A 23,222-nucleotide genomic window follows, 5' to 3' on the forward strand; every position below is an offset into this window, starting at 1 on the left:
CACAAAGAACGTAATAAAAAACTACATTTATTTTGAGTGATGTCTGGTATTGTTTCAAGCCGCTGAGTTGTACCATCTTAAGGAACTAAACCAGGGAGTTGTGACAAATGGACAGATTCCAATCTCATAGACCTATCCTTCATACTACGTTGTACACCATAAACTGACCAACTCCTTACATTTTCCACGGAGTCATAGTATTGGGAAATGATATGTGATGAGGAAACCGAGGGAATAAAATTCTTGAAACATGATCAAGCAGACGAAATTGGTATTTCAAGATGATTAACTGGATTGTGACTACTGAGCTAGAACACACTGCAGAACCTCGTCACTACTAAGAGTCAGTTCAATTGGGATGAAAATGAATAAACTTATGTACAGAAAAGGCTATTGCAAGCCACTAGTTTACGCCTTTGGTATAAACACCTTCCGATAAGCAGTCGATCAACATGAGATTTTTGAAAGAGTTGAAAAACTACATTTTTAAACACCCACCTACAGTTGGTTCCTATTAATTGAAGTTATTTTTTGTTTCTTTTGATAGAATGAAATAGTAAAACTTTTATATTCTTTTAGTTCATAAATAATTTTAAGCATGAAAACAAAAATTCAGAATACTAGTGAATAATGCTATAGTAATTGAAAGAGCAAAGCTCAAATGGATCGACATACTGATGCAGCTTGAGTACAACACAAGGTATATGCGCTTTAATCTTTATTTCTTTTAAATAAACCTTTTTCCAACTAACTGAAACTTTGTCTATTCAGTATTTTCCCTCTGAACGAATGTGTAACTAATCAACTATAAATAACGCCTAAATTATTTAAATTTGGTAACATAAGCTCAATTACTTCACGTGTTCATAAGATTTCTAGCGTCAACGTTCGAGAAAATTATTAGAAACAAACCTCTCTACTGTTAATGAAATAGGTTTAACTACTATTGCTTAATAATTAATGGACACTATTCAGATGAATGTGTCAATCGACTGGGTGGATCGTTTATACACTTTCTTTGGACAATGTGATATATATATATATATATATCTTTTATGAAGGGTTTGATATAAAATGGATCTGACATATTCTACAGAATCTACAGAATGAAAAGTAATCAGGGGCCGATAGCGGAATATGAAATGATATTGTTATTTAATATGAAAACCAAGATATCATGATATATCATATACAAACTACAAATTACTGTTAGTGCTGTACATTCATTAATATCACTTACTTGATTGCCAAGTTTACTTTTGGAACTATCATTTGCTCGTTGTTCAGCACTATGAAGAGTGAGAAAAAAGAAAAAAAGACACAAGAGTATTACTTTGTTAGAGGATTTTTAGATAATTACTAGTATAAGGTTGTGGGGATTGTTAAATTTTATTGACATTACGAACCCAGATAAGTTAGACAACCATTAAAAGCCTGGAAGTACTTGACGACCGTCTAGTCCTGACATGGGACCCTTCAGTAGTGCGCATCCACAGCCTCATGACGGGTAATCGAATCTAGACCCAGTCTCGCGTACAAACTCAATTCCTCTCTAATGATGTAAAAGTCTAACTGTAACCAACCCATTTTATTAGGCGACCATCTAAAATACTTCATAGAGAAGTTGAAAGATATGCAAGTGAACTGTTAACGATTAGCCCACACAAAGATTTTTAACTACTTTGTACACATCGCACATTAAGTAGGTATTCACATCAATACACATGCATATCAGTAATCATTTACAGATCTGAGTATCATGGATTGAGCAACATCGTTCTGTGGGAGAGCTGGTAACGGTACTTGAATTCTTAAACTGAAGCAGGGTTTTAACTTTCAAAGGTTCTACAAGATAAACCTGGCTAGAAGCATAACAAGTGAACGAATAGGTGAAACATATTTGTAGACTATATGAAGAAACATAATGCAAAAGATTTGTGTAAAACAAATTCGGAAAACTAACGACAAAAGATTTAGGATCCACATTATACAAATTGTTAATTTGTTATAGCGCGTGCACGTTTTAGATATGAATCTTGAATGTTACATGTGATCAGCTGATATTGAGTTTCAATCTCAAAAACTGTATATGTATAATCTAAATATTTAAGGATTAGGACAAAATAAACCCCACCAACACTTTATTTGGATTATCAGGTAGTATTCGCCACAGATTAACTTCAGTTTGGATACTACTTGAAAATAGGGAGCGCTAGATAGCTGTCTCTTTATGGTATGGGACTCCCCAGCAGTGTGCATTCATGATACTTTGAGGACCAAACCGTCAGGTCTAAGGGTGAGAGCCATTAACCATTAGGACTAGTACGTTATTGTTTGATAATAATCATTTGCATCTTCAAACGACGGTCATTCACTGGGAGTGGTGATGACTGCTTTACTGTGAATATGCCTGAACTATACAGACAAAGAATTTTCACTAAGACATCAAGAAAGTCACTGGTGACGACACGATTATAGTCCTGAGGAAGGGACTTTGTGGATTCACGTGTACAAACTCCTAAGTAGTCCAAGACTACGACGAAACATTTGTTTAGTGCTCCTTGATTTTTAATGGTACTCAATCGACGTGTATCTATTGTGGTGTGAATTACTTATATCCACATAAGTAGTATATAATGATGGTCGGGGCATTAAATGTATTTCAGTAGAAGATCGATAACGAAAGAACGGAAACGAAACGCAATTGGTATGAAAATGCATGCACAATAATAATCGAAGACTATGGACTGATATTTGCAGAGGAAATGGTCAAGACTGAGACAATTGGTCGGTGGTTTGCAGATTAACTGTTTACTGTACGGTTGTCAGATTATAGTGTGATAGTCTGTAATGTTGTGCTCAAATACATTAAATTATCCTCACTTGTGTTCTCATTTACTACACTATGACGAATAACACTTACAAATTAAACCAGTCTCCACAAAACTACTTCATTAATACTTTTTTAGAAACAAAGAATAAATCACATGCCGATATCACGACCGTTGCTACTACATGACGTTGTGGTCGGGCTTGCCTATCGTGATGAACCAATCGAGCTATACTGGCTGGAACAATCGTTTCTCAAGGTCCTACCATGCCAGGCAGGTCGGTTGAAGAGTGGTAAGACTAAAAGCAGCAAACCCAAGATCCGAAGGCGAAGTCATACTGCTGACTGTACAGAGATGTGACGGCAGTAAGGTGTTTCCTTCAGACAACCAGAATAACAGCGATGCTGCCTTCCCACAAGGAGGGGTGGGGTTAGACAAGGTCGACCCTAAAAATGCACACCTCACCTTATCCCACGGATTTCCGTCTCTGGCGGTAAGGTCCTTAGAAGAACGGAGCTAACACGTCAAAAATCCCCCACAAAAAGGCCGTGCGTGACCGACCTCAAGCAATTGTCCCTTTGGCACTGTGGTCACGCTCCCAGGTCGTTAAGACCAACACTAATCCAACTTCCTTTTCAGGTCCCTCAAGAAATACCCTTCCAAAGTGTGGGCAGTCGGGAAGTGATATTAGCCCTCATACCCATAACTGACTGACATGAGGATATCATGCTTATATATTCGGGAGTTAGAATATTAAAACGTCCAACTTTCAAGCAGTGGGTTGCAGGTTCAAACTCCTCATCAACGACTTAGGTTTGCATAGCCAGATAACTCTGGGAAATAAAAATTGCAGTTTGAACTACAGTCATTTATCCAGTCACTCATTTATTTATTATTTATTTATTTAAACACATAAATATTGGTACAAAGTGGCACCAGATATATATGCGCCACATAAATTTCATTTGATTTGTTTGAGGGCTGGGCCCAGGTGCCTAAACTGAAGCAGGTGGTTTTCTTAGGGGGCCACACCCCGAGTCACTAGACAGGCAACATATTTATTCGTTAGTTAAAGTCTCTGCAATTCATTTAAACATGCTTGAATGTATACAGGCTCGGTAGCAAAATCATATCACACTAGATTGCTAATTTGTAATGGATATGTTCTAAAAAACAACCTGATAAATCGTTATTTCAGAATTACGAAAACATAATTGCATACAAGTGTGGTTTTAAATGTACAACTGATATTATATAATGAAGTTTGGTTCAAATGAAGTAATTATATTCTAATATGCAAGGTATGTGAAGGTGAAAACATACTAAGAATAGATAAAAATTAAAAACAATTTTTACATCCTTCAGACAGCAGGTCATTTGTTAAAAATTCGATTAATATATGCAAACTTCATAAATATTTTATTTATTTAAAACATAAATGGTCATTTAGTATAACTACAATTTATTTGGTACGTTGTTAACACAATCGATGGTGTTATTTTGGTCGGTTATCTTGACTCTATTCTTTGAAAAATCTTATTTACATATCCACGTATGAATCATCTGTGTAAACAAAATTACTTACTAATAGACTAATTTCATATAGTGTTGATTGACAAATTAAGTTTCAGGAATAAAGAATTAAGTGAAAAGTTTGCATAACACCAAAATTTAAGATAACAGACATGAGATGATTCTATTGGGTTAGATTCGATTGTTGGTTGTTTCAGTTTGTTTTGTTTTGTTTCAAGTATAAATATTATGCAGATCTATCGTATGAATGTAATGTATCCAATTAACCACAAAATCAACCATGCCACGTCTTTTCATAATACAAATAAAGGTTAATTATGCAACATGACTGTTTAATTAATTCCTAACCATAAGTTGATCCAGGCCAAGTTTCAAACTTTACAGTAGTAACTTCCACAAATTACACTACAGTTAACACTTTTTAACTGTTAAACAGGACTAATATTAGTAGTTCATTTGAAATTTAGCAAAATTATACAGAGTTATTATGATACAATTCTTAATGGATAGACGAAAAAAGAATATACAATACTTTAGTCACGTGTAGGCCCGATTTTTGAAGCTCTATATGAGACGGGATAAAATTGGCGGTAAACAGATCTGACAATGGGGTTGCATAAATGTTAACAATTAATGAGGTTATTTTTATGACAAACATGATGAACAGTAATTTTGGGAGGTTGGATCTGCTTTCAGTTTTCTAAACTACTGTTCATTAAGCGGACAGATAAACAGAGGGAAATGAAATAGGAATCAACACAAATGTACTTATATTAAATATATGGTCAATGAATTCAGACATACACCTGAAACTCATTGGGTTTATCTGAGTTAGCCACGTCCTCAGATTTGAATTATATTAAAGCTATGTCTTTAGAAACCTTATTGGTCAAGATGAAAATTGTATGATAATTATGAGAGAGTCCCTATCCTTTAGCATGTCCGACAACCAACTTTTGATCAATCTCACAAATTATAAACCCAGAAAGGACATCTGGCATCGAACCGTTTGATGCCTATAATTCTATTTTTTATTCAGTTATTGAGAACTGACTCAACCTTTAAAACAGATTAAAATCTGGTGCCGGTTCATCATTTATTCTGGTTGTCAAAGTATATCGCTCATTTTCCCAATGAAACGCTGCTTGTCTGTAGACCTAGTCTCCTTAGAAACCCTAAACAATAACTAACTCTTACTCATCACTATTTAAATAGTATCTACTTAGGTTACTTTGGCACCTTATCATGTTCTGAAGCCGATCGAGATCCATTTCCCACTATCTCCCAATTTATGAGGCAATCAGATTCACTGGTTTTTCATAGCTTTCTGTTGAAGACTGACTGACAAACGTTACTGATGCTTTTACAAAAGATTTAAAACCAAAAGGTGGAGTTTAATTATATTTTGGCATGAAAATATGGTCTGTTCGATTCCATTATTAAGTTAATGGCAGACGTCTCTAAATCAAACAGTTTTCCCCCCTATTTTTGAATTTAGTTTATGCTAAAAGCAACAGATAGTTAGAAACACTTCTATAAGATCATCACCATCATATATCAGTTGTTTTAGAACACTGAAAACCTCATTATAGTGTTTTTTAGATTGTCTTTACAACATACTTAAATGCTAATGCCATTAAACATAACTAAACCCGAAAGCCTAGCTTTTAGATCAAGAAGCATATACTAAACTTCTTCTCAACTTTACTTGAACCCCAGCTCGCGATAGAGTAGCCAGATACTTTAAACAGAAAATGCCGATTATTCCTACCCTTCTAAATTTTTACTGTCTCACCTAACTGAACAGCTAACAAGAGATGTATGTTCAGTCCAAATGTGTCCATTCCGGTTTTAAATTAAATGTTCTACCTACACCTGCAAGACTACGAGTTGATGTCAACTCTCTATACACCTTAGGCTTTCCACAATAGCTAGATGATGTCAAGCGAATAACCTCTATTGTTCTGTACGTAGGTTTTAGAAATACATCACATACATATGATTCGTTATTCGAAAGTCTGGTTATTGGAACGTACAGTCTGATTTAAGGCAAGGTTTGAAGCCATAGGCTCAAACATGTATTTTGGGTAAAGTATTAAGGAGACAAAGAATAACATTTCGTAAGATCGAATATGGGACTTCGACCGTAATCTGAAACGAACACTTGATCTTAAATTCATGCTTATTAACTGCCTAGATTTTCAATGCCCCAAACGTTAGTTTACTGATTGAAATTAGAGGGAAGATTATAAAATTGTTCTATATACCATGATGTTATTGATCAAACAATCATATAATGTTTAAAACCCCTTAAGTTGTTGAATACATTTTTATTATGACTTCTAAATTAAAAAAAATATCTTAAAAATTAAATAAAAATCACTCACTTTTGAAAACCGATAAAATCTTCATGATTTGTATTCATATAAGCTAATTGAAAATCAATTAATGTTTGAATTTGTTGTTTAGTAGCTATCTCTAATTCACGAACCCGCATATTGACAACACGTTCAATTTCTTCACGAAGCCGTGGAAATCGTCCTACCTATGATGAAATCAAAAGAAAAGTTAAGGGTAGAAAGAGAACGCGTAAAAAGAAAAATCATAATTATGACATACTAAAAATTAGATAAGAAATTATAATGAAGAAAGTGGACAGATAAATAGATAGTTATCAAAGGTAAGTAAAAGTTTAATTTCAGAGTTATTATGAGAAACAGAAACAAAATGTAGTCATCTAAAAACAGACATACATGCAGGCTGATACGTTTTTTTTTAGAGGCGATATGCTTTAAAATGATACATCTTAAGATAATATGGTAGTATATGTATATGAGTATCTATGTAGAAGGGGTTGAAATATTTTATCAACATAACTAATCTGATTTTCTTTTACTTAATTTCTCGCAATAAGATTAGATAGTATAATATGTGCACATATGAAGTATCCAGTCATACAGATAACCAAATGAAATGGTTAATTTATGTTAAAATCAAGTATGACTTCAGTCGTCAGATAAGTAAAAATCATGACAACAAATGTTTGAGACTTTAGATAATACGTATACTACAGGAAACAATTACATTAACAGGCTTAATTTGCAGTAATCGTAATAAATAATAGAAATGATTTTATTTCCACATGGAGCAATTGAGGTGAATATTTAACTGATATATATTCCATATAGAATAATTTTGTTAACATAAACTAATCTACAAATTAAAGACAATTTTCACCATAAACTCAAGTTAGTCGCTGAATCAATAAGGGATCAGGATGTATTGAACAGTTGATCTACTTTTATTTTATAAGTTATTTAATTATTTCATTGAACAGCTATTTAGTGATTATTACTAGTTTGTTTTATGATAATTAACCCAGGAAAGGTAGCAGAATGACATGAATTAAAATAAATTAACATTTGAACTGATTCATTTAGAATAGTAAAAATGGTGGGTAACATTTGAAAACTTTATAAAAATATGATGAATGTCAATTCATCAACTCATAGCACGAAATTATTTATCTAACGTGAAAGTCTAATTTAGCAATATCATAAACTATGGAATTAATGAATTGCTTTCAAATGATTATAAGTGTTAATTAATCATATAGAAAATCAGAGAGTAATTTTATGATAGCCAATATGTCATAATTTATCTTGTGTTGAAATAATCATCATGACTAAATAAATATTTTAGTGGAGTTTCTTTCTCTGAATTGGATGGTTCGGTCGTGGGGCTTACATTGTTCTTTTGAACAACATCATGACAAACTTCAGGTAGAAGTGAAATATTTGAATTTCACCACATGCGACTTATAGCTTGTCCTGTTGATTTCTTTCTTGACTAGTTGATCAGCTCAGAGAACGAAGCTTTACCAAAATTATGCATCTGAGCTACAAATCTTCACCGTTCCACAAACAATAACTGAAAATCATCCAAAATAACCGATTACTACTGGATGGTACTTTTATTTTAAATCACATTCTCATCAGTACGTGTAAATGTCAAGAAGACTCGAAACAATGATACCTAAGAAATGCTAAACAGTTATTGCTGACTGCTGAATCACTTGTGTAAAATCCAACCAACAACAATGAATATTTATTTTACTTGTTAAAACAAACAGTTTAATTTTTGTTATCATGATATTTGATTGTGTTTTTAAATCATAACGATTTAGAAACAAAACAATAAGTTCGCATACAGAGCATATATTTCTATGAAAGGACTAAGTATCGATGATAATTAAAATTGTATTGGTAGAGTGGAGATTATAGTCAGTGTGGGTAGAACTTACATGAATATTACATAACAATCTAATGAACGTGACCTTAATTAGTTTCAAAGTTTTAAACAATGATGTAATTGTCGTAGAATCTGAGAATTTTGTGTACGTGTTCGCTTTTATTAAAAAAGTGTTATTCATGACTGTACTAGTCAATGAAAGACAGCAGAATAGATGGTGAAAATTATTTTTAAAAAAACACTTATTCAATGTCTTTTGAATTTTTAATAACTGAGAGACTGGATCAGTGAAAATTAGTGATTAAATATGTAAACAAGTATTATTTTCACTTTATTCAATTATTCTTTCTCTATAAACTAGCATCACATTGACGTTTTATGATTATTTCAATTTCTCAAAATTGATATGCACAATCTGGAATGCACAATTATCTACACACATACACCTGAATGAACACAAATAATAAACACGCGATATATAAATTAAGCGTAATGATAATAGAAAACATTCAATTTATTTCATGCGAATGATTGGTTATTTGTCATTGTGCTTTCATCGTTAACACGTACTGGTATATCTCCATATAAAAGTAACTGTATATGGTCCTACATTGATGGTTGATTTATAAGAGAGGTAGAAAACCAATATACGCTCATAAAAAAGCTCACACGAATTAATGTTTATTCATACAAACTGTTCAGTGCATATGATGAAAATTAGATCGTACAATACAATGATTACAACACGTGTTCTAAAAAACAATAATTATCAAGGATTATCATGCATAAATGTGATATACTATGAACCATTTCTTCAATATTAACAAAAAGATGAATCATACTTCGTCTATTGGATATGATAAATCACTTGTTAAACAACATTTAGTGTACAAATTGCAAAAGGTTTGTATATTTTTGTAAAGTAACTATGCTTCTAAGACATAATTTATTTTCCTATTGTTTAGCCTCAAGATCGAAGACAGTGAAATATTGAAGAAAGTTAGGCTAGAACAAAACATAAATGTACAACCGTGTCGGGTGTGAGGCAGTTACTCACAGAAGACAATGGAAGATGGTAGCGCGATCGACTGAAGTTAGACATCAACACAGTTGGATGCCGGCTCAATGGTCTAGACGTTAAGTGTTCGCGCACAAATTCGTGGATGGACACTGTTGAGGAATACCATGGTAGGATGAAACGGCTGTCCAGTGCTTCCAGGTTTTTAGTGGTGATCTAATATTGATCAGATCACAATTTTAATGAAACAAATTTGAATTAGGCAAAAATAAAAAAACTGGGGGAGAATAATATGACTTCACTATATATTGTGGTTTCCACTCAGCTACTTACAACCGTATTCATATCAAAGTGTATGCTCCAAAGTTACACTTTAATATGAATAGGGTTAAAAGCTGCTGAAGAGAAACTATGATATATAAGGGGTTAACATCATAGTCTCCCAATTGTTGTCTTGGCCTAATTCAAATTCATGAAGGTAAGCAAATATTTGAAATTTTTATCGATGAGTTATTTTGTTAATCATATCAGTTTGTGCTGAATAATGATTCAGACGGTTCAGAAAACTTTGAATCCTGTCAGTATTTTTAGCAAACTGAACTTTGCCGTCCGTTTATTCTAGATGACGTTACAGCTACTCATGAACATAATAAAAATATACGATTACTTAAGCGGAGTAATTAGGATGAGATTATTATGAACGAATGTCAACGGATGTGCAAAAGTATGATTATTTAACAGGTAGACTTATTTCAACGCATTAATCTTTACCATGGCAAACGGAACTTTGAAACAGGATGAACATAGGTTTATCCCACAAAATCTTCCTGTTTTTGTTTCGTAAGAACTCATCAAAAAGCATGGAATGTATGAAGAATTGAGTAGAGAATGGGGACTTTCTCGAATATATTATGTACATATATCTCTATTTGTAACAATTTGATGAAGCATTGGAAAAAAGACAAACAATTCATTTCAGAAAAACAGATAAGAACAACTTTCTCTACAATTTTGTATGTATCACGCTTTAAAACATTTGTTTGGTAAACAAAAATAACTGGGTTACTTTGTATAAACAACAATAATGACAAGAAAAAAACTAATAATCTCACTACACTGTAAACATAATCATATCTTGAGGACTAGCTGACATAAAAACTAAGTTGTAAGACGAAGAAAGAATATCTATTACATACACATAAATATACAACAACAAATATTAGAATCGAAGTGAAACAAATAAAAAGTGGAAACGTATACAGTAATAGCAAGAGGATTACATGGTAATTGTGACGTAACATACAGATTAAGTTGGATTAAAGTTAGTGAAGAAAAAAATTCAGGGAAGTGTTATATGAAAAGAAGATATTCATGTACATGGATACGCATGCATATACATATTCATACATACATACATAAACATACAAGTATACACAGAAAAAGACACTAAGTCATCAACGACACTAATTTTGTACTAACATATGATGTGTTGATAACTTATGATTCATTAAGTATTCCGTAGGCGAAACGTGTAAAATCTGGTGATAAACGGATGAAAGAATATTAAAGAGAATAGCTAGACCAAACTGCTCTAGAATAGTTATATATATTTAATACTTGACGTGTTGGTAATGAAGTCAGTGTAGAAACGAGTAATTAAAATGTTAATAGTAAAACAAAAAAGACTTTTTTTCAAAGAACACTTCTTCACGAAATGGCATAATCTGAAGAGCAATTGAAACGCATAAATTAGAATTCAATGGTATCATGAAAGTTATCTTCAGATTTAATCGTTTTCACGAACCCGGGTAATTAACTGCCATGTGGTGACTATTTTTTAGAATCGAGATAGATCTCTAGTTGTTCTACTGGGAAGTCAGTATCTGTAGTGTTGTGATTCAGTTGCTACTTATTGAATGATTTTCGATCTGTTCTAGGAATTGACTACAATTAAAAACGTGGACCGAAGGATTTCAAATTATGTATCTAAAATATTATGTTCCCAGTAAAAAATGATGTTCAACTGTACATGAGATAATGATGCAACTTACGGAGTACATAATCGTGTACTCAGCTTCGAGTTAAGCCTCACGTGTGAAAGTTAGTGGACACTAACCAACCACATTTCTGGCCTCAAGGTTGAACCAGTTAGCCTATCACGTCAAGGTATTAACAAAGATCGAGACAGATCAAGGACGTAACAAAAGTGGCAACGGAAACTTTTTCGCTGTTGCGATTGTCTATTACTACGGACGATCTTAGAACTATTCTACAAATTCAGAAAGCGCACAGTGATCCAAATCAAATGAGGCTTTTGAGTGAACTGACTCAGAAGTTCTCATTACATTTCACTTCAACCTCTCAACCAGATATATATGAAGGCATCGCAAATTCCATTTGTGAATCTAACTATGATCCTGAATCTGGTATCATATTCGATTCCTAGTTCCATCATTTCAAATACATATTCCATGTCGACTGCTGAGATTTCGATGATGCAACTAAAGTTTGTCTACTTCTGAGAAGACTTGGAGCACATGGAAATAATAAATATGTGGATTTTATCCTGCCACTAAATCCTTGGGATTTGTTTTATGATACAATCCAAATATTATCTAAAACCAACTGGCTGAAAGTCGCTACTTCTTGAATCGTTTTACTATATAGAAACATTCGATTAATACGTTTTTATTAGTAGGATGCACTGTAAAATGAATAATAACGGTATATTGAATCATTTAACACAAAAATAGTGATACTTTTAACCGTAAATACGTCATATAGATTTCTTAACTTTATATATAAAATGTAGATGCAAATTGCAACACGTGACGAAGAATAGACTAAATGCATAGTCTTATTCAGAAACAATAAAAGACTCAAATCAAGACGTGGCATCAATTCCTAAAGTCAGTGATAGCTTAACTGAGTCGTGTAATTAGGTGCAGACTACTAGGTTGGGATCTACACGAGTATCATAACTATTGGTCATGTTTCAGAGACATTCGCAATGGCACATGTACATGCACTCTTTGTCTACCCTTAAATCATATGTTTCTTACTCATCAGAAAAAAAATTTCTTAATTCCACGAATCCACATTGTCAAATTATATATTGCATGTTTACTCTTTACTATAACCATTAATACTGTTACTACATATGCTACTCTGGTATCTCGTTACATTGTAGACTGGCAAATCGAAACGATACATACATGTCCCAAGTTTTATTTTGTGTTTATTTAACTGTTATGACGTGTAAGTTGACCGCTTTTTTCGTATCCTAACTATTCGGATAACCCCAGGCTAGCACTACTCAGCGACTTGGAAGACCAGAGAGAAGACACGAGTATCAGAGAAGCACTTTACTACCAGGTTCACTATGTACAGAAAAATAGGGATTTTATAGTAATTAAAAGACCTTGAGATACCATAGTAACAGTATGTTAACAGCCAATCAGGACCTTGTTATTTTAGTAGCATTTTAGTAGCATAGCTTCTAACTAATCGCTGATTGGTTGGTCTCTTTATGAGCCTCTCTAGAGTTTATCGTAAGCCGACCTAACACCTCCCTTTTTTTTGAAGATTCGAAGATTAGATTCTGATTTTAAAAAAAATTATCTGTAGGTTGAAATTCTCCAACATTTCCTCCCCCACGAAATAATGTTGGATCATCATATCTCCAAAACACAATTAGTATGACTTCATTTAGGACATATTTCTCGTATTGAACGCAGAATCTACTAGAAATAAATAGATGATGATGAACGATATTTGATTTTAGGTTATCGGAGTTCGGATTCTCTGAAATATCTCCATCAAATTCATTAAGATTTTCATTAGAGGACATTAGATAACTAGGAGGATCGGTATCTAATAAAATTGCATCAGATTTTTGATCACCATCTGATTCGACCGGCTTATTTTTCTCATGCGAACCCATATTATAAACTTCTGTCTCCCCATGACTTCGAATCACATTTGGCACAATTTGGTTAACTGTATTGTTCCAGTTATTTTCTGGACATGCATTCTTCCAGTTTTCTTGGCCAATATCACGCAAACTGTAGTTCTGTTCTGACGTAAGTTTGTCGTCAGAGATGGGCGGACTTATTGGTGTTTCATCTGATTCTGGACTAAGGGGGTTGTCTGCGGAACCTTCTTTTTCTTGCTCATCTGATACAATTTTGCATTTTCCATCAGATATAAAGGGAATTGAACCCTCAACTTGGCGTTCTTCTGGGACGGCCATTTTAGCACCATTATTGAAAAACTTGTCCAAGACTGTTTCAATTAGTTGCTGCTGGAAGGCTAGCATCTGTTGTTGCCGGTGCTCTAAGATTATCAGCGCCTGTTCTAGAGAAATCGTCATTTTTTCTCTGCTGATAATAATAATAACTCCGAAAATTCACCGGCAATTATTACAGCTTGTTTGATTCCCAAATCACGTCTCGTTTGCTGTATTTCTTTTTGCTAGAATCCTCGACGACAATTGTTGTATTTTTTTGTGTACCAAAAACCCCGACAACAATTGTTTTTTTTTTGCCGAAATCCCCGTCGCCAACTGTTATGACGTGTAAGTTGACCGCTTTTTTCGTATCCTAACTATTCGGATAACACCAGGCTAGCACTACTCAGCGACTTGAAAGACCAGAGAGAAGACACGAGTATCAGAGAAGCACTTTACTACCAGGTTCACTATGTACAGAAAAATAGGGATTTTATAGTAATTAAAAGACCTTGAGATACCATAGTAACAGTATGTTAACAGCCAATCAGGACCTTGTTATTTTAGTAGCATTTTAGTAGCATAGCTTCTAACTAATCGCTGATTGGTTGGTCTCTTTATGAGCCTCTCTAGAGTTTATCGTAAGCCGACCTAACATTAACTGACTGAATTAAAAACGTAAATAAAGAATAATATATCATACGAATTAGTTATTATGAAGTACATGTAAGATAAACAAAGTAAGTAGATTAAGTAAATAAATAAACATATACATATTGATTTGGATTTATTAGTGAACAAAGGAAAAGGATGAATATACCAATCGATAAGTGATATATTGATTAATTATTGAACGATATGCACAACCAATTTAATATAAATTAGCATAAAAATGAATGAGTAAATATTCAGTATGTCTTTCATTTAGATCATGTGACCGTTAAATATTTATACAGAAATCAAGTTGAGTAAACAAGTAGTTTCTCAAACTCCAATAATGTTTTTTTTTAATATCTTAGGGTTTAACTTTTTAAAATAGGCGGTAGCAGGATAATTCAGTACAAACTTTTCTACGTGAAGCATTAACACAAATCAATTCAGAAAGGAATTACGGAGATGACAAAACTATGAAGTATTGTTTTGAAGAATAGCAAATAACCTACTAGCGCATAACACGGTTAGTCATGCTATATTAAAATTATCATGAATAACTGATAACATACCACTGAATCCAATGGTCATTGGGAGAGGGAAAGGGAAGAGTTCCGAATTTCGATGATTGAAAAGATCCTAGGTTTCGAAATTTTGAACATATTCAGAGAACATGTGATATCAAACCCCTACAGTAATCACTGGACCACTCAATTTTGTTAATAATGTTAAAGCCTTACTAGTAGCGGTAACCGTGTTCATTTTTCTAATTACATTTTTCACGAAACTTTAGGCTTCTTCTGATTGGCCTTCACTGGTTTTACTTCGTTAATTTTCTGTGTGCCTCAAGGTCATGGTTAAATTACTACGTATATGTAGAGTAATACTATTGCAAATTATCCAGCTCGAATATTACGTTTTTCCTGTACTATATCGTTCGCAAATGTTAGGGGCTAATTGTCAAGGTGTTGTATGCCAACTTTCGTTATGAAATCTGCAGCAATAGAACCATTCCTATTTAAATAGCTCAATCGTCCCGTGATTCGCAAACATAGAAGGGCGACTGGCAGTTCTAGTACGTAAGACATAACACAAACAATAACCAACTGTATATCATAAAATTGTGTAGTGCCATTCTGCGCTGAGGTGTTAAGTAAACTAAAGACAATTCAGGGAAGAAAATTTTGTTTTCAAAGGTATCAATTATCCAAGCTGTACAATCGCATTCAGTTGAAATAATCTAATGAAAATAGAACGACTACACCATATCATTTGTCAAGGAAAATTGGGCAATAATCGAGAATTGAGGAGCGATAATAAGATGAAAGATAAGTGTCCACTTGACGAGTTAAAATTGAGAAGATTAAGAACATTAGAAAGATGTATTAACAATCAAATAAAAGTTAATGAAAATTAAGTGTCAAGACAACAGAGGAATGACGGTTTATTATTATTATTATTCATGTCCTATACGGGCCTTTAGGACATATCCTTATGTACTATCAAAAGGAATTACTCACACAATATACCTTCGGATATCCAATATGGATTTAATTACGAAATCTACAGACAAAATGATGGCATCGCTACGGATTCAGTCAGTCAGTCACAACGTAGAACTTCGTACGTACGTACATCAGTTCGAGTTGCCGTACCACATTAGCACACTGATGCAGTTGTCGACTCAAATCCCATAGTGGTAGAAGTAGTAAGAGTATGAACAGTAATGTGAAAGATTATGGTTTGAAGATGTTATTCAAGGAGTATAATCCAGTGAAACAATTTTGAAAAGAGAAAAAAGATAGAGACATGAAGAATTCAGAAGATTAGAATTTGGTAGAACACAAAGAGTGGATACACCTTCGCCAATGCAAACGATTTTGAGCCATGTCATTCAAGGTCTATAACCATCGATTGCTATGATCTCGCGAATCCCAACCAGGTAGTCCACACCTACCAACATGGCTCAGTCCACTTGTCAGTGACTTCATGGATTTGTGCCACGTTTTGGTCTGGCCACCCCTAGCTTTCTTCCAACCTACTCCTACACAAAAAAACATCGCACGTCGCGGCAGTCGGTGGTTGGGCATACGCAACACGTGTCCCAGCCATCTCAACTGAAGTTTCACTACTTCATCAATTGATTTGCCATCCTTACCTAGTACCCGTTTCCTAACAGCCGCATTACTTACTCGGTGAACCCAGGATATACGAGCAATACTTCGAAGACACCTATAATCGAATACTAGCAGCCTACGAATATCCTCTACTCTCATCGGCCATGTTTCGCTGCCATATCGCTACGGATTAACCACTCAACTCTTTCCTAACGGATTGCTTTAGGACCAATTTTGAGAACATGGTACTTAAAACGAAGATTGACAACTTTCACTTAAATAAAATGTATTTGGATGACACTTGATTATTTGTGATGAAAACAGTGACCTCAATGTCATCCTGGATAAATTCACTGGTTGGCATCAATCCATCAGATTTAATTGCAATCAGAATTGAATTCCAAATCACAGTTCCACGATATCTTATGAAATAGAACACCGAACGGTATATTACAAAGGTTTATGTATTGAAAATGAACTTGGAATAGGCAATATAAGAATTTTCAAAGCTTATCTATTTATTTAGACACATATGCGTAGGTAAAAAGAGGCACCAAATATCTATGCGTCACACTTCGCCATTCTGTTTGTGTGAGGACTGTAACCCATTAAACCGAGAGAGAAACTTAATTCAATTATCATCAGAAAAGGCCAGACGAATAGACTCAGAAGAAACGATAGACGAGGAAATATCAAACCTACGACAGATATACCTCGAAAACGGTTGTCCATCCACGTTTGTTGAGCGAAACAAGAAACCAGAATTACAATCTTCAAGAACTCACACAGTTCCTAAGATAAACCTTCACGAATATTGTATTCAAGTTCAATGGAGGTACTACTGTGGAGGTTTTGAAGAATCATCCAACGAAACCTTTGAGGGAAACTTTTCTATGCTGGCTAGTTTCATACTGTCCTTTCTAATCGTCTCATTATTCGTGGATAAGTCAAGGACAAAGTCTCGCATAGGACCACATTAATGTTTATTTATAAGTTTAACTGTTCTTGTGGAGCAGGTTACATTGACCACACAAGGCAAGCGCATTTCGAATGCATCGCCGAACATTTTCTTCACTGAATTGTTTTTAATTCTTTTCCGATGGCAACACGGGTCGTTTTCATTATTTGTCGGATAAACGTTTAACATACGTGGGCAAATGATGCTGAACAGAGTAAAACTATTGCTAACTTAATTAGTCAGAGTTAAGTACTTTAATTATTGAGTAAAAATGCTCTCAGTATTGTGGAATGCGAACTCACTTAAGCGACTTCATTTCTAAATATTGCTTCCAGCATAAAAAGATTTCAAAAAATACTTTTTTTCCAACAAACGTCTCTTCACTACAACAGAAAATTATTGCTAGCACAACGGTGGGAACAATTACGAGGGTGATTTAAAGACGGAAGGATAATAACTACCCTACAAGAGATATATAAGCTGAAGCAATCCTAACAGAACAAATGTCGGATACAGATTTGTGATTTGACATCGATTTTGAAGAGAAAGTTAGTATCAATATACGGAAGTATATTTCGTTGAATTTGTGAATAAGGTTATCATGTCAATGAAGATAAATTGAAATAATAGCTCTGTATTTTTTTTCAAAATTTTCTTACCATTTGGCAACGATTCATTTTAGCATGTGCCAAATGAAAAAGTTGCCAAACTACTGAGTCATTGTAAAAATGAAGACTTGACAGTTCAAAAGTCAGACAAAACTGAACAATATCATCGGAGACTGAAAAGAATTACCCCATCTATAGTAACAACAATCTAAATCTAAAGACCTACGTGGCCTAAGCATCTGATTTTAAACTAAAAAGAAACATAAATTTAAAGTAAACATGGCTAATTTATTTTAAACTCTCATGCTATTAGTTGGGTTTTTTCTACATGGCAATCGCTTTCCATTTGTGTAAACATGAGCATATTTCTTTGTTAAATATTTGAATAATAAAAAAACGTCACATAAAATGGATGTTTTTATTTGTACAATCAACCAATCAATTATGTACACTCACCTTATCACTACACTGTTGCAAAACATCGGTCAATTTAGATACAACCATGTCAACGCATTTTAATGATGGAATTCGAAGTTTTTCAATCTGTTTTCGTACTGTAGCATCAAATGCCATATCAGGTGTAAACAATCCAGGCCTTAATTACATATATTGTCAAACAAACAATTAAGCACAAGTTACTGAATTGGCAACATAATAACAAGACCAATACTAATACCAATAAGGGTGGTAATAATATTAATCGTAATAATGATAACTGAATAGCAAAAATAATTATAATTATCATAGTTTACCTGTTTCAAATATCAATAAATTTAACCCATCTCTATACAGAACATATATTTTTATGTTGGATGAATGTTTACCACAATGTAGATAAACTAGCATACGACAATTCGCATTACGTTCATATATAAAAGTATGAAGGTAACTTCACCTTTTGAATCAATTCTATGTTCAATATCAAACACAACAACCTGTCTAATACCTCAATTCCATTCAGGTTGAATTCGCATTCAACAATGAACGATGAATTACTTCAAACAGCTAACAGTGATAATTTAACTTTGCATCATTCAACATTTAACTTAGTTGGACTGTGACTAGAACATTTTAAGACTAGACTGTGGACATGAATGAATGACTAAGTATTACTGAATATTGAACTTGTCATTTCTAATTATGATGTTCTATGAAATATGACTGAATCAGATTAGATGTACCCATCATATGATAGTTTTCGTTAAGATTTCATTAGATAATCAGTATTGTCAATTAAGTTCAAATAATTTTTCAAAACCTTTATCTATTACTTCATCCAAGATGGCGAATCATAGTGGCGGTAGCATGGTATTTGTTGAGAATGGTCTAATCGATGTTGAGCACACTTTTCCACTATTAGCAGTGAAAATAGTATTAAAAGCAGGTCTTTAGGATAAGCTGAATTACACTATTCTGTCAAATTTGATTAATCGAGTAAAATCAATTTTCAATATAGCCATAGATAAAATCCAAATGATCCATTTCTACACAGTTCTCATTATATTTATACTGTAATATTTATGATTATAAAAGATTAATCAAACCTGAGAGCTTATCTAAGAAAATTACGTAATAAGTACAAACTGGTTTAGTTTTGCAAGTTATATATATATATATATATATATATATATATATATATATATTCATGATTGAAAGTAGTGGAAATACAATAACATATTTTACACTGAATTAATTTGAAATAACGCAATATGAAAAACCATATTGAATTGGCATCATCTTGCGTTTTATCTCGTCCAAATATATTTCACAACTAATCCAGGTACGAACGTCCCTACTAGTACATGGTCAGAGATCAGTTGAACAAACCGGGTGACTCGAATATAAGATTATGCGTAGACAATGAAGCTTACAATGATAATTTGTGACGAACAACAAAAAAATAATCTCCATCATTTCAAAACAATACTGTGAATTACTTTGTGACATAGATGTATTTGTTACCAGAGAGTTTAAAGTGAACAGTGGAATATGGAGAACGAGTTTGATGACGCTTCTGTATTCTATTAGACAGGTTGTACCAAACTTTTACAATCCAGATGGATACCTCTTGAGGGTGAGTAAGCTAGTGTTACTGATGTTCTTCAAAACAACAATTAGAACTTCAAAATTAAAATAGATTAGGCTCAGAGAATGTATCACCGTAAATTACTATTTTAATCATTACATTATTGAATACGAAATCATCAATCGATGGTCATTGGTAAACTCATATGCAAAGACCACTTACTTAATGCTCAAATGCACTTAAATAATTTCACGTACATTTACTAGCAATCATTAAAATAACAGGTAAAATCTATACAGTGAAATTCAGTTTATAAATGGACAAAAATCTTAAAATATTATTACCTATGTAATCCTCTAAGAAATTAAAAATGATTTTTTACCTGACACCATGAATATTTTGAATAGCGACAGCAATTTCTTTACGTAGAGTTTTTTCATCAAATTCAATCTTTGAATAAAAAGTGATACAATAATAACCGTAGTATTGTTAATAAACATATATGAAAAGATAAATTTCACACACAGATTTGTACGTATAAGAGGTAATGTTCATCTATTGTTTATGAGGATTCCTATAGATTAGAAGTTTACTAGTTAATAAAAATAATTGATGGATTTAAACATGAACGCTGGTCACTGATTTTCTAATCCCTTATCAGTGCCACGGGACTCTACACTTGAGCTCTGGACGGAAGCAGGTGAAAAATACAGAAGGAGTCTTAGTTTTGACATCAGTTTACGTACAAAACACAAGAGTATTTTTGAGTTTATGGGTAATCTTGATATTCTGGAAGGATGCAACAAAATAGATAACTATTCAATCACAGTATGGCACATAATCAGTCGTTATTCAAGAAATCTCTGGAAGTCTCTATTTAGCCCTAATTAGATGAAGTGTATCCCCCCTCCTTCTCTCACCTTCCGAAGGTTCTTAGAGGAACTCTCAGGAGCTCCCAACAATTATATAAAACACTGAATTGTTGACTGTTTAAATAAACTTATCGATTCGTACAATAAGAGAGGATAGTTTACCCCTTGAATGAAAAAATCTCGATGTATGAATTATTTGATGTAGATTTATTTTAGCGATGATTCTGGTGATATTTCAGACAGCTGTCTCGGTACACTAGAGGCTTTTTTTTAATTTTAATGAAATTTTCTATACGACACACAGTAATTAATCTAGTTCATACTAGATTACAGCTATTGATCATTGTTGTTTTTTTTTACCAATTTTTGACAAATCGCTATGAATCAAATGTGGATTTTGTAATGGAGTATTAGGGAAAGATAGTTCGGCAATTTATGGAAGTCTATGTTTAACCTATATTCGTTTTGTGGAATCTCGCTATAGTTGATTAGTGACGACATTGGTTATCGGTTTTAAAACTTTTTAGCTCCATATATAAACTATTCCATGAATCTGAAATTCATTATTTCTCATCATCAAACCACAAGGAAACTGAGAACTGGAGGATACACTAAATAATTAGTTCAAATATACCATTCAGAATTGAACTGGTGAAGGAGGATCTCTTAATAAAGTTTTAAGAAATGAATTGGACTCATCAAAAGGAACACCTGTTCTGGAGGTTCAGAATCGTGAATTTGAGTACCACAGTGAGAAGAAAATTGAATCTATTAAGACGTTTTACACTAGATAACTTATGCAAAAAGTATCGATTGATGCTAGATCATATACTTGAAAATAAGAATTTACATCTGAATATTAAACTAATTAGCCTCACTTCATTTCACTACGTTCACATGAGTTGAAGATTATGAACACTTATATGTGTGAAAAATTAAGTTTAAATTATGAAATAAAAATATGTTTCGCAGAAACAAAGTGAACCGATTCAGAATTATTAGGTTGTATTCACCATAGATTGATCTCAGTTGAGGTATCACAGAAGACCGGAGAGGAATAAACAGATATTTCGTCGTACTATGAGACTCCTTAGCAGTGCGTAACCCACGACCACCTTAAGGATCGGACCCAGGACTTCTAGGTCTTGTAGAGAATACTTAACCATTAGAACCACTGAGTCAGTGTCTGAGTGCACAATTCCACCTTTAATCAACTGGGAATAAAGCGCAAGATCAATTAATGACACTGGTGAAAACGTTTTATGAATCGGAGTTATTCCAAGTCCCTATACTACTTCAGCACAACAACAAGGAATCAACAAGATGGCAGAGTGAAGAGGTATATATAAAGTATCGGAACTGAAGACCCAGAGTAAGATAAAGAGTGAATGCATCTGGACTACTGAAACTGAATCTGAGATACCCAAACCTACATTTTTAGCCAATGATTGCGATCATCAAACGGATCATTCTTGATGGCTAACAAGCGAATTTCAAGAGTAATAGACTAATCGTACGTGTGCATCTCATAAAAAATACTTGTGGTACAAATCGATTAGCATATCCACTCATCTGATTCAGTGAAACTCCAAAAACTATTCGTGTCTGCATTCAAATTTACTTGATATTCATAAAAATGGATATTTTAATTTTTTATTGAGATATATTTTGTAAACTAATTTGGCGTTAGGTTTCTTCTAGAAAAGCCACAGTAGACCAAGGTTTATACTGAATGATACTTAAAAATGGGACCTCATCAGGTAATAATCTTTATTTAAAATTGCTTAACCCAGTAACTAAACTGCTTTTCTTGATCAATAGACATTAAGTGATAAATTCGGTTTAAAACTAATCACTAACATATGAATGATTTATATGCACATACCAATTTGCAAAACGAGTGGAACATGTGCATAATGCACTTCAATCTATTGTATGCTATTTGAAATACATTAAATTCATCATACAATTTATCTTACCTTGAGTAAATCATATCTAAAACGTTCATGAAACACGCGATTAATCTCAGCGCCTCCAGACAGTATTTGTGTATTAACGTCAGCTACATGCCCACTAATATTTTGGGAAAATTCCGCTTCAAATGACTGAACCATCCTGAAAAGATAAAG

At 33.4% G+C, this 23,222-nt stretch overlaps 1 protein-coding gene across 1 annotated transcript in view; it reads right to left on the reverse strand.

Annotated features, from left to right (window-relative positions):
* Smp_129050 (putative dynamin) overlaps positions 1-23,222 on the reverse strand; it is a gene marked incomplete at both ends in the record, with an annotated part of 64,160 nt that overhangs the window by 35,794 nt on the left and 5,144 nt on the right. The window contains 5 exons of the mRNA XM_018793679.1: positions 1,241-1,289; positions 6,752-6,909; positions 18,652-18,790; positions 20,604-20,671; positions 21,840-21,912. Coding sequence (XP_018648167.1) covers positions 1,241-1,289; positions 6,752-6,909; positions 18,652-18,790; positions 20,604-20,671; positions 21,840-21,912 — 487 coding nt within the window. The remainder of the gene's footprint in view (positions 1-1,240; positions 1,290-6,751; positions 6,910-18,651; positions 18,791-20,603; positions 20,672-21,839; positions 21,913-23,222) is intronic.

This window comes from Schistosoma mansoni, chromosome 1, assembly GCF_000237925.1.
Source record: "Schistosoma mansoni strain Puerto Rico chromosome 1, complete genome".
Classification (NCBI taxonomy): Eukaryota; Metazoa; Platyhelminthes; class Trematoda; order Strigeidida; family Schistosomatidae; genus Schistosoma; species Schistosoma mansoni.